Source organism: Gallinula chloropus, assembly GCF_964237585.1.
Source record: "Gallinula chloropus genome assembly, chromosome: 4".
NCBI lineage: Eukaryota > Metazoa > Chordata > Aves > Gruiformes > Rallidae > Gallinula > Gallinula chloropus.
The window spans coordinates 47454600-47468230 of NC_140088.1; the positions used below are offsets into that span (position 1 = coordinate 47454600).

General features: G+C 37.8%; 1 protein-coding gene across 3 annotated transcripts in view; it reads right to left on the reverse strand.

The window, feature by feature from the left end:
• Window positions 1-13631, reverse strand: part of CAMK2D (calcium/calmodulin dependent protein kinase II delta) — a gene marked incomplete at its 3' end in the record, with an annotated part of 165735 nt that overhangs the window by 32228 nt on the left and 119876 nt on the right. For 2 of the 3 annotated variants that reach the window (XM_084264021.1, XM_084264022.1), the window contains exons 8-13: window positions 9208-9291; window positions 8087-8181; window positions 7353-7475; window positions 6254-6337; window positions 5507-5549; window positions 2369-2406 (exon numbers count right to left, since the gene is read on the reverse strand). In XM_084264021.1, coding sequence (XP_084120147.1) covers window positions 2369-2406; window positions 5507-5549; window positions 6254-6337; window positions 7353-7475; window positions 8087-8181; window positions 9208-9291 — 467 coding nt within the window. Of the gene's footprint in view, window positions 1-794; window positions 828-2368; window positions 2407-5506; window positions 5550-6253; window positions 6338-7352; window positions 7476-8086; window positions 8182-9207; window positions 9292-13631 lie in introns of all 3 variants that reach the window. The other variant, XM_084264020.1, reaches the window with a different exon arrangement.

Genomic DNA, 13631 nt, shown 5'->3' on the forward strand with positions numbered 1-13631 from the left:
CTTATGAGCTGTACTTCCCGGTGAAAGGTGTGGAGGAGGGGTATTTGCCTCTCTCTACTGGCAGTGGAAGCTAGTAGGGATACACCAACATTTCAAAAATCAGATTCAAAACCATAAAAAAAGGAATAGAGTAAGTTGCTGTGTGGGATCAGAGAGGCTGAAAACTACAAAGCAGGCTTGAGGAGGAACAAAAAAGTTATTGTGATTGACGGTGAGCCTGGGAGATATTGTGAATGAGCCCTGAGCTGCAAAGGAAGCTGGACATGAAACTCTAGTATGGAAATGCTGCAAAATCGGGCTCTTTAAATGCTGAGCAGCCCTTTGCATTGCACCTCAGTCTACAGTGGCTCAGCTAAAGCGATACTATGTCACAGTGCGGTGTGGTTTGTGGTATACTTTACGATATTAAAAGCTAATAGTATTAAAACAAAATTTTGGTTTTATTTTAGCATAAAATAAATTAATACAAGGCTGTTATAAGATTACAATGTTGCTACTATTTTAATTTACTAAGGACAGCTGCATTGGCCAATGTTACATCTACTTTATTTGCTTTCATATGTTCCCAGGTTAAAAAAAAAGACCCAAAAAACCAACAAAAAAATTCCTTCAATGAACTGCAGAACAATTCACTGGGGATGGCATATAGCAACTGCAGGCTTAAAATTTACAAGGTTTACTTTAAAAGTCTTGCAGCTTCTCACAGTTCGTTAACAAAAGTAAATGCAACTGTTTGATTTCTGAGTGTGAACATTTCACAGGAGGAAAAAAAATCTGTTGATAAAGATCCTCACCATCATCTGAACACTCGAACTGGACTTCCTTTTCTGAATTGACCAGTTAGAGAGAAAGGAAAAGAAGAAAATGTGACTGGTTGGATTTGAAGTATCAATGCATGGAGTACAGTATATTTCTGCATTGGCTTTTTTTTTTAATGAAAAAGACAGCTTAAGCTGTAGGAAGAGGTGGAAAAATGCCATGGGAGTACATACTATGTTAACAGAAAAAGTAGAGTCCCCCAGATGTAAATTTACTCCCTTTGCTCCACATCACCATGCAAACAGCAGACACATAAAATGTGCTGAAAACCAGAGTATCAAACCCCAACAAGTGTAATTCAGGCAAAATTTTGGCAACAATTATTTCCAGTATTGTAAACAAAATTTCCAAAATTTCTATAACCAATACCATTGTAGACCTGTAGGAGGAATGATATTTAAAAAGAAAAAGATGGTCAGATAGAGTACATAAAATTTATATATTTCACAATGAAACACGTTAAAGGTTTTCACAGGAATAGTACTGAAAGTGTGCTTCTCCATATGACTATGATATCTACTACTTGTTGGTGAGAAGCACTGAAATCATAGTGTGCTGCATTTTAAGTCAGACTCACAATTTTTTTTTGATAGAAAAGTGTGCATACATGGGAAAATGTGAACAAATATACTATGAATCTGGTATTGAAGTATACAATGTTTTGTTAACTAAAAAGTTAAGATTAAATAGCAAATTAAAATTTAGGTCAAATACATGCTTCTGAGTAAACACCTAGGGTACAGAAGAATGTTTTTTGAATCATATAATGAAATCTTGAGGCACTGATTTTAGTCTTGTGAGAGAATAAATATTTTTCATTGCTGGCTGATTTTTATTTATTTATCTATTTATTTATTTATTTATTGATTGATTTATTTACTGGCTGTTTTTCAAAGTATTTATTGAGAATGTTCATTTGTGAAGCATCTCTCCTCCTGCAGGATCTGGTGACATGAGAATAGGAGCTCTAAATTATGTATGAAAGCTGCCAAAATGTTCCCTTCTTAGCAAGGTCTATTAGTCAGGATGACCTGATTTGTTGAAACTGTAAAACCCCTCAAATTCTGCCAAATATAGCGAGTACATCTGGCAGAATACACCACGTGTGGAGCCAAGCCTACCAGTAAACGTTTGGTCTTCCAAATTCTAATGAAAAGTCAAGAGGAAAACATAAAGGCAATGGAGCCGCAGATAAACACCGATGCCTAAAAAGCTAGTATGCCCACCATCAAACTGTTATTTATAAGCTAATTAATAACGTAGATTCATTAATTACACAATCATCTTCCATTATAATATCAAGAAAAGCATTTTCTCCAGCGATTTTCTACCTTCAACTTATTAAAATGCTTCTTTTTAAAATATATATTTTATTTCATTTTTTTAAGCCTCACCTACTAACTTTAATCACTCCAAATACACAGTTAAGAAGCATTTATTAACAAATTATGTAAAGGAAAGCAATAACATTAATCATCTCTAAAAAACTGGCAGAAGTCACAGACAGGTGATAATGAATAAAACATATTTTAAAACATGTTTAACCTACCTTAACTCCGTCCGGCTTTTTCAGTAAACTCTTGGCTGCTGTAAAATGAGACAAATAATTTCAGTGCTAGGTGGTTACAACTGGGGTCAACTAGCTGCACAGCAAACCCCCATCGCCTCCCAGCTGCTTTCAGCTTTTATTTCCTCCTTTTTTTGCTCTGAGTATAGGAAACAAAATATTTAAGAAAGTATAAATACTTAAGGATTATCATACATCTCTTTTCCCATTGATTAACATTGTAGGTTAACTGTACTTATACAAGGAGAAACCTCCTTGGGTGGCACAGAGGAAATGGAAGCAGGGCGAGTCTAAAAGCATCACCTTTGGATATATTAATATTTTTTTTTATTTTCAACTGCAGTATGTTTAGGATGGCTGATAAGCTTCATAAGGCTATGAAAGAAAGTACTTTTCTGATGGCAGGGACTTTGACTGGGTGATTGGAGAGCCCACTGGCATCTTAGTGATGTTTTTAACGACTGTTAGACAAAAGTAACCAATATCAGATCAATAAGGTACCCAAAGAGCAGAGTGGAGTGCAACACTATCTAGACTGAAAAGTAACCCGGGTTTTAAAAAAGCACCTCTGAGCAATGGTTCTTTGGGGACTTGCCACCACTTCAGCATCAGGCACCTCTGTGAAAGGTCAGGAAAGTTGCAAGTAAAATGGGAAGCACAATCTGCTAGCCAAAGGCCAGTTTTGAGGAGTGTATCCTAGGCCTCAACAGTAACAAGTGGTAGGCTTTGCTTCATTTGTAATGAAAGAAACCTGGAAAGTGAAGCCATGTTTACAATTTCATTAAGTTATCAGTCCTCCAAATGCAGGTTATTAATTACGGATATCAGCCAACACGAACATTAAAACTCTCATAAGGTCCATAATTTAGAACTAAAATGAACAAAACCTAATTTGCCTGTATTATGCAACAGGACCACTGCAAATTTTTACTTACAGAAATGGGTAAATTGTTTCTTTTTTTTTTTTTTGAGATTGCATCCTGTTGCAAGGTGTGCTTACAGGAGCTGACACAATATGACCTTAGAGTTTACCCTACCGCAGATACTGCAGGCACTCCATTAACTTCAAAAATTCATTTAGGGAAAGCAAGGAGGTGGAGTTATTTCTAAAACCTAAGGCAAAAAACTCCCAGAAGTTTATTGCTTTTAAAGGTGTTTTATACCCTTAGCCCTTACAAAAACATGGGAAAAAAACACAAATTAATTCTTACAGGGTTCTATTCCTAACAAACTAGGACTTTTTACTAGATTTGAAATTGAAACTTCTTTTAATGCTTAACAAACATTGTATGCTAAATGCAAACAATTAAATGAAAGCCAGTAAAATGAGGGCACCAAAATCAGTAATTCCAAGTATTATGTTTGTGGCATTGCCAGCATGTCCTTCAAAAAGTGCCTAGTCTGGATTATTATGCAGTGTTTTATGTTCCAGGACATACTGCATACTCAACTTGCCTCTGTTGGTTTTGGCTTGGAAATGTATTTTTAATAATATTTTTATGTGCATCTTTCTTATGTAAGCATGGATATTGTATACAAATCAAATATCTAAAGAATATGCAGTGGCAAAGCAATTAGCATATTCTAAATTAAGCTCACAAAGAGAAATTTCTTGCAACTATAAGCAGTAGCTATAAATAAAACCTAAGGCAGCGTGGAAAGGCCAGAAAGCAGACTGCAAAGAAATGATGCTGAGAAAACATGAAGAAATTAAAGTGATTGAAGACAAACAGCAGTTTTTAATTAGAAGAGAAAAAAGTTATTCCTTTCACGTGCTGAGGGTCTTACCTCATAAGAAATATACATTCCACATAAAAGGAAGAAAGAAAAAGGAAAATAACACACTTTTATAAACACATTGTTATGGACAAATGACCTTCAAAAGCATGCTCTGCAGTGAAATACAATGAAGAAACAACTCCAAATAAACCTACCACAAAACAGCATCAAGGAAAAATATGGGTGATTATGGTGTAAAACAAGAGATGACTGGTGAAAAACAAAACAAAACAAAGCCAAAAACCCTGCTCACTTTTCATGCTGAAGTACTATTTTAAAATTACTTCAGTTTTTTTGGTTCATGAAAGTTGATTACATATATAGAGAGTGACAATATGGAAAGTGATGAGAAATGATCTTGTTTGATATTAAATAATAATTCCTTTTTAGAAGATACACAGCCTACAGCATTCCCACCTTATAAAATGAATTGACAGATAGCAAGTTGTTCTTGCATTCATGATTATGTCATTTATTTTTGGCAATTCAGTGCTTATTATTATTCTTAGAAACATGACCAAAGAACTATCATGTTTTTGTCCATAAACTGATTTATGTTGCAGTCCAACAGTTATATCACAGAATAGGAGGAGATGTAAAATTACTGATTTTTAAATTTGGTGTTCTTATGCAGTATCCACTTGAAGTCTCAAATGGCAAAATGAGAAATTCAGCATAGCAACAAAGCTTTGGCAATATTACTATTGAGGAAAATTCTAGCTCTACTAACAGCAAGCTTATAGCTTTTGCTCTCTAAATTTCTTTAGTGTAAAGTTGTAAATCTCCAGGGACATCACTATAAAATCATTTCATAAAGAGGAAACATATCTTCTTGTATCAAGCTAGGTCTTAGAAGAGAAGGAAAAGGAGGACACTTTTGCTACATTTCATATTCCTTAGCAAACAATAAAGAAAAAAAAAGTGTTTGGGTTCGGTTTTTTGTTTGGGGTTTTTTTTTAATACAAGATGCAACGGAATCCTGGAATGAGATTTCAGTTTTTAAATGTTGTTTAGTGATACTTGTGCATGCGGAGCTATATGTATTATTTTCACTTTTCCTCCACCAAAACACACAGGAAAAGACTATCCATCTTTTGAGAGGTAACACCAGAAAAGTAAAGAGAAGGAACTTGCATCCTACTGAAAAATTAGACTGTCACCTTCAAGAGATTCTATTTGGTCCGAATAGTTTAAATTCTTGTTTGGTTCTGCAATGGAAACAGTGTAAGATATATCCTGAATGATGAAGAACTTACTGTACTAATAAATCCTAACTAGACCTGAGTCATCACAAGCATCCCAACACAAAGACTATAGTCATCTGGAGCTCAATGAACATACCTGAGAAATTTCTGGTTGCCAGCATAGTTGTCAAAATGGCCCCCTGTGTACACATACATTTTCTCAAATTAGCATCATACTTGTGTAAAATTCTCAACATACACATGACACAACAAAAAGGAAAACACACATGTAAATAACATCAATTACTAAAATAACCCTGAAAAATGGATTGTCTGTGCGTCACCTAGCATAAGTGATGCCATGAGTGCAGTCTTGATTACACACCTATTAGCAATCCTGACAATGACAAATATTTACCAATTATGACTATGTAACCCACAAAACATGAGTACTGACAGGCATATTAACTGTCAGCAAAGCACACAACTGAACACAGAACAGGCTTTACTAATGTGCTCTTCTTTAAGTAGTAGGAGGAGTTTATCAGTAATGTGCTAATTAGAAAAGCTCATGTCTGCAAAGTTATTCTGTCATGTCAGGAGAAAACCAAGGATAATCTAAAAGAATAACCATAACGATTTTACTTTGACAAAATATTTTAATGGGTTTAAAGGAAGATGATTGCTGTTATTTTTAACCCATTACACTATGTTCTATTCACTTCCATGAAAAGTTTAAGATCTTCATGCTCAAAAGCTGATCCTCTGTTTAATCTTTGATCTAAGCATAATATTCCAGAAAAAAATTGCTAGTGACCATTTGTTTTACATGTGGAACACAAGCCAACATACTTTTATCTCTCGAAAACTAGCTACCCATCCTTGCAGAAATTTTCTTCCTTACCTTTAGTTTTCTCCTTGCGTTGAATTTCTTCAAGCAATCTACAGTCTCTTGTCTGTGCATCATAGAGGCAACAGTAGAACGTTGCTAGAAGAAGAAAAAAATAATTTTAAAGCACCCAGCCAGCTATCTAACATTTTATTTACTCTATGACATACATATTACAACCCACATAGTCCAAAACTTAGGACTTTTAATTTCTATCCTGACTATCCCTTTGTGCAGATTGCTGCACATTTGGGAAATTTCCAAATCACCAAAACCAAGGTCTCACTGTACTCAGTCTCTCCCATGTGTAAAGTCCTTCTGAAAGAAACAGGGACTCAGAAAAATCACAAAATCTTAGAACTTGAGGTACATGTTTTAACAATCAAAGTAATATACTGAATTATGATTGTTTTGAAAAGATATTTTAAAACAAGAAGGAAACTTTTCTTTACCATCAGTGGTATTAGGTGAGAGACACCAGTGGGAAGTATTTCAAAGAAAAGTCAGTGGTACCTGCCTGAAACTCAACTTATTTGCATCACAATTTAAAGGCAAGATAATGCAACCTACCGGAATGAATAAAGAGTTGGGGACTGGCTGTATGTCTCACTGGGACTTTCAAAGTATCAGCCTAGCCTACCTGCAAATCCAATCATATAATGTACTATACTGGAAAACAGCTCTGGGGCCAGTAATCAAGAGGCATCCTCTGGTTCTTGCAAATTCACTTTCTAAAAGACCCTTAATTTCCTGCCTTTACATTTCATGCTTATCACAGTGGTTATAGGGAACTGAAGATGTACAGCATTATTTGACAGAAAATTACTTTCTTGTACATTTTTTTTCTCTGATAATTTAAAATAACACTCTGATTTTGAATTCTGAAAATTCTGCACAACGGAGTCAGGCAAAGGAGATAGTTTCTGCAAAAAAATCTTACCCCGGGATCAGACCTCAATATATATAGCACTGTATCTGTATAATTACAATTTTACACATAGCTGCACGAGTACAGACAAAAAATATCCTCTAAACATCTTCACTCTATGCTGAAGTAAACTGTAAGCTGATTTCTCTGCCAAATTACTCTGCTAAATCTGTGGAAATGACTTACACAGATCCATGGATGCTTTAGTGCTTCTGACGCTGTGATACGTTTTGCTGGGTTGATGGTTAGCATTTTATTGATAAGGTCTTTTGCTTCAGGAGTCACTGTATCCCATTCTGGTGAGGGAAACTTCAAAAAACCAAACCAAAACAGACGTGTATGTTACCTTGTACAATCTCCGCACAATTTTACCTAAGGATCTTTATTGATACTGTTTCTGTAACATTAACAGCTAGCACAACTTGTCAGTTTTAAAGGGAAAAATGCAGTTTGCCACATTTGCAAAAGTTTGAATTAGCCAGTTTTATAAAGTTTTGCTTGTTTACTCTTTTGACTTTCTATTTATTTGGTTCAAATGCACAGTGTTCGTATATTTACAGTAACATGACACCACTGAAATTGATAGCATTTGAACGCTAACTGTAAAGTTATGGTACATAAATCTAACTGATTATGAATTAACACCTCCCTGCTCCACAAAATATTTACATGTTCACTCAAAGTGTCTGCTCAAATGCAAAAAGAATCAAAACAAACCAAAACAAAGTGATTTAAATTAGCATAGGATGTTCCCATGCCAATAAGGTTCATTTTACCAAAGTGACATTTACAATATTGAGTAGTTCAGAAATACCATCAAAAAACTTAAGGGAACAATTCTCATTTCACTTTTGACTCCACAAAACATTTACTTAGTGGTACAATTATAAACAATTGAATAGACAGAGTGGGTTACATACATCATAAGCACCAGCCTTAATCTGCTGATAAAGCCTGTGCTGGTCTTCATCCCAGAAAGGAGGATATCCCACCAGGAGGATATACAGAATGACACCTGCAGAAAATTCACAGTAGCATTAAGTGATTTAAAGAAATAAAGGCCAGAAACTCATTTTGCACCTGAGAACCTTCTAAATCAAATGGTTCAATAGTATTATCCCAGCTATTGAAAAATGCTGCTTATTCATGCTGGAGAAAATACTAAATGTTGAGTTCAGAAGATAACCTCCAGAGTTTGGGCAATATTGAGTTTCTGACACAAAATCAGATCAGGAACACTGAAAATATCTGTCTAGATGGAGAAATGATTTTCCATGAGCATGGATGCTCTATGAAAATGCGTTTTTTTTACCGTTGGTCTTATAACGGCTTCTACTGGTCTCTGTATAATTGTGTTTTAACTAATCTTGTGCAAAGAAAATTTGGGCAGCTCAATTTATCTGTTTAAATATATGGTCAATACAAAATTAGAAAGTCCATCTTCTAGTCTTACACAGATAATTCACTACCATTAAAGACAAATACTTTCATAAATAGAAGCAAACAAGTGTGGGTAGAAGCAAAATAAGGAAACTGCCAATTGTTCTCAGCTAGGTGGCTGCCACTTGCCAGTACCTTCAACTACACCACTTCAAGAACAGGATGATAAAGCAATTGCTTTGTACCTCACTTCACAAACCAGTTAGTTTCATAGCTTATAACTGCAGTTTTAATATCTTGGTCAGCTCACATTTTAGGTTGCCTGTGAACCAAAACTAGGGCCTAGCACACGGTATGAACTATTCTGTTTTTCTAACGAATTACGCATCACATGCCTGTGGCTACCTTTTTAATATTTTGTGAAAGCGTGTTGTGTAGACATGGCCAAGAGCAATGTGATAACACACCTCCCCCGATAATAATAATTATAAATAAACCGAAGCTGGTAGAATGACAAAAGATCCAATGACCTCTTCTAAAAAGTAATATTGAATTTTACCAAATATGCATTATCTGATGCAGAATATAATGTATTCTGGCTATCATCTCCCTCCCCCAAAATACAGTGAATCGAACACCATCTTTCAGAATAATATCTTACCACACGCCCACATATCCACAGGTTTTCCATAAGGATCTTTTCGTAACACCTCTGGAGAAAGGTATCCTGGGGTACCAGCAAAGCCTGTCAAAAGGCAAGGTGACTATTCTCAAAAGTTGCATGCAAAAAACAAGCGACTCTCAAGACAAAGGACATTACTTCCTACTCCACTGACCCCATGCCTCTTCATTTTGCGTTTTTCTTTCTATGGCGAATCACCCAGAAGTAACAGTAACGCTTACATAGACTTGGCATAACCCCTTCTGCCATCATGTCTGGTAGAGTCAAGAGGAGAGCAAAAAGCCAGCTGGTTACCCCTCTACGCTAGCACGGATTCAAGAGTGGTGTCAAGGATCTTGTGACAGTGCAACAGGGGAAGGTTTCCAGAAAGATTACAAGATAGCTGATGAAATTTCTTTCATAACTTCTGCATTACTCTAAGCAGTACTGACATGCCCAGTAGTGAGGTGCAAATACAGTTGGCTCAGGGTCAACATCAAGAAAGTTAGCAGAGTGGTGGGAGCGTGGGAAACATCTGAGTGATCCCCTCAGAGATACTAATTACAAGACAGAAAATACACACCATGCATGTCAAATACAGTTACTGTTTTGTTGGGTTTTTTTTTAAATCATTAGCCTAACTTAGGCTATTCTAAAATAGTCTGAAATAATAAAAATTAAGGCTGCATACATGACTTGCATAGGATTTCTGGGGACCCACCAGCTGTGAAGACAGAGAGTACCTGCATTGACATTTATGGGGGACTAACTAACAAAACAGGAACAGCTAAGCTACAGCATCCTAACTACTTACTGAGGGCATATTTCTGAGTAAAAAAACATGCTGGGCTAGATTCAAGAAAAGTTTACATATGGAGATATCTCTCATTCAGAAGGAAAAAAAAAGTAAAAAACACTGTTCAAATTTCTTCACATGGAAGTGGAATATATTCATATATATATTCAGTCATATATATATTCAGTCAATAATGGATGATGACAAAGCAAATGCTCAGAGGTGTTCAGGACAAGAGCAGCACTGGCTATTACTTAGTACAATGGCCACCAACTTGAGCCTCAGCCTTCACAAAGCCTTTGCTGTTTGTATTTCACACTGCTACTTCTAACATGGTCTGCCCAGTGTAAAACCCTGTCCTGGTTTTGGCAGGGGTGAAGTCAATTTTCTTTCTAGCAGTTGGAATAGAGCTATGGTTTGGGTTTAGGATGAGAGCAATGTTGATAACACACTGATGTTTTTAGTTGTTGCCAAGCAGTCGAAGTTTTTTCAGCTTCTCATGCTGCCCCACCAAGAAGGTGAAGGCCATCAAAGAAGCTAGGAGGGGACATGACCCAGGCTGGCAAAAGGGCTATTCCATACCATACAGTTTCATGCTCCCTATGTAACTAGGGGTGGGTGGGAGGTGGAGAAGCACAGGATCTTGCTGAGCATCGACTTCAGATTGTGAAGAACTGCTGTGCACCACTTGTTTTGTATATTCTTTCACCATTGTTATTTTTATCTTCTTTTTCTGTGCTATTAAATTGAGTAATAGAATCATACTGAATTAGGTTGGAAGGGACCTTTAAAGGCCATCTAGTCCAACCCTCCTACAGTAAGCAGGGACATCTTCACTAGATCAGGTCACTTAGAGCCCCATCAAGCCTGACCTTGAACATCTCCAGGGATGGCCTCCTCCAAGTCTCTGTTCCAGTGATCCACCACCTTCATACTGAAGATTTTTTTCCTAATATCCAACCTAAATCTCCCCTTTTCTAGTTTAAAACCACTCCCCCTCATCCTACTGCTTCATGTCCTTGTGAACATGCCTTTGGTCCTGGCCCACAGGTTTCACCTTCCTTTTCCAATTCTCTCCTCCATCTCACTGGGGGTTGTGAGCTCTGTGGTTGTTGTAGCTGCCTGCCACGTTAAACCACAACTAACTAATTTCTGTGATGTCATTCCACTTTCAGAAATGTTCTTAGAGAAGTTCAGAAAAAGCATCTCTGAAGTAACCTAGCCTTTAGAATTTCTGTTTGCCATTCTTTATTCGTTCCCTTAGGAGAAATGTAAAATTTGGGTATAAATGTAGACTCAGGACACCGTAATTGATAAAAACTTTTTGACAACATTTTGTACCATTTCAGTTAGTATGTCTGTTCTTTCACGTATCTTTGTCTAAAATAAATACCTGGGAATTGTTGAAAGGTGGTAACTGGTGGCTTTCAACAAGGATCACAGGTTGATTCTCAAAGACCACACTGGTCTTATGAGAGATCGTGATAATGTACAAAGTGTATAGCTACATTTTAAAAAAAGAAGCCTTTGACCTGCAGCTGGCAGTCATTTCACAGTGGGAGGAGGAAATGAAGGAACACATTCTGTATTATTCTACTGAGAACATAGCTAAAATATTTTCATGAAAAATCTACTTGCTTTTTGCAGTCTCCTGATATGAGAGCTATGAATTGTTAAGAGTACTATCACATGGGAAACAGATCTTAAGCTCCTTTGAGAAGCTGAAAAACGTATGTTGAAGTAGCTTTAAATAGAGTGCTGTTCGTGTCTCTTCCAGTGCTCTACATTATATTTTTAAAAATTTATTTTAAAGGGGAAGTAATGTTGCCTTGACTTGTACACTTACCATAGCTCCATAAACATTGCTATGCATCACTTGAAAATTAACTCTAAAGCACAAATAAGGATCATACTTAGCTAACTTTATATCTTGGTGAAGGTCCAGGATGAGTCTAAGTGGAAATAATTGTTATGGTTTAAGTACCTATTCTGAAGTTGTTTGAAGCAGTAAACAAAGAAGAGTACAGTCATGATTTCAGCAGGGGAAAAAAAGAACATACTGAAGCTGTTGTCTGTTGTTCTACTTCACAGAAAAGTCGCTAAGGATTCTAAAACACTATGGCAGAATAAGCCATGTTTCTTCAACAGTGTGAAGTTGTGTGTCCTTGCTAACAAACTTCCCCTTGACTCCAGGATAAAAATTCAAGTCTGGTGGGAAGGTATGGAGGACTTTTGGCAGAAAGGGGCAAGAGCAGGCTGAGAATAAGTATAGAGCAGCAGCCTTCTCTCCCTACACAACTGGATCCAAAAGACTACCTGTATACAGCCTAAATTTAATACAACTAGCAATGCAGTGAAGCTACTCAAATGACTTTAAGTGTCTCACTGTATCTTGCTGGACAAAATGTTCAGCACACAACCAAACAAAGCCATAATGCATTGGGTGGGCAATTGGCTGACCAGAGGGTGGTAGTAAATGGTGCTACTTCTGGCTGGTGGCCAGTCACTAGTGGGCCCAAGGCTCCATTTTAGGTCCAGTCCTTTTTAATATGGACTCAGGACTAGAGGGTGTCTTAAGTAAATCTGCAGATGACACCAAATTGGGAGGAGCTGTTGACTCTATTGAGGATACAGAAGCCTTACAGAGACCTGGACAGATCAGAGAGCTGGGAAATAACCAACAGCATGAAGTTTAACAAGGGCAAGTGCTGGAAGCTGCATCTGGAAAGGGGCAACCCCTGGCTACACATCTAGACTGAGGGATCAGATGCTGGAGGCCAGCTCAGCTGAGAGGGATTTGGGGGTCTTGGTGGACAGCAAGTTTACCATGAGCCAGTGGTATGCCCAGGCAGTGAGGAGGGCCAACCGTATCCTGGGGTGCATCAAGCACAGCATGGCAAGCCAGTCCAGGGAGGGGATTGTCCTGCTCTACACTGCACTGATGTGGCCTCACCTTGAGTCCTGGGTGCAGTTTTGGGCACCACAGTACAAGAGGGACACACAACTATTGGAGAGTGTCCAGAGGAGGGCAATGAGGATGGTGAAGGGTCTAGGGGGGAAGTCTTTACAAGGAGATGCTGAAGTCCCTTGGTTTGTTCAGCCTAGAGAAGAGGAGGCTGAGGGGAGACCTCATCATGGTCTGTGACTTCCTGACCAGGGGGAGCAAAGGGGCCCATGCTGATCTCATCTCTTTTGTGTCCAGGGATAGAACCTGAGGAAATGGCATGAAGCTTCAACAGGGGACGTTTAAGTTGGATATTACGAAGAGGTTCTTTACTGAGAGGGTGGTCAGGCACTGGAACAGGCTCCCCAGGGAAGTGGTCACAGCATCAATCTTGGCCAAGGCCAAGAAGCATCTGGCCGATGCCCTCAGTACCACACTCTGACTTGGCTGGCCCTGTGTGTAGCCAGGAGTTGGACTTGATGATCCTTACGGGTCCCTTTCAACTCAGGAGAGTTGGGACCATGTCCACTTGCCTGGGTGGACACTGTCCCAGCAGACTGAACACCTGCTAGCAGGGCAGGGAGTTTCAACTAAACCCTGTAACATTTCCTACAAACAGGTGAGGATCTGGCTTGTTTTACAAACACACCAGGAAAGCACCCTGCTGTATCCAAACACACACTG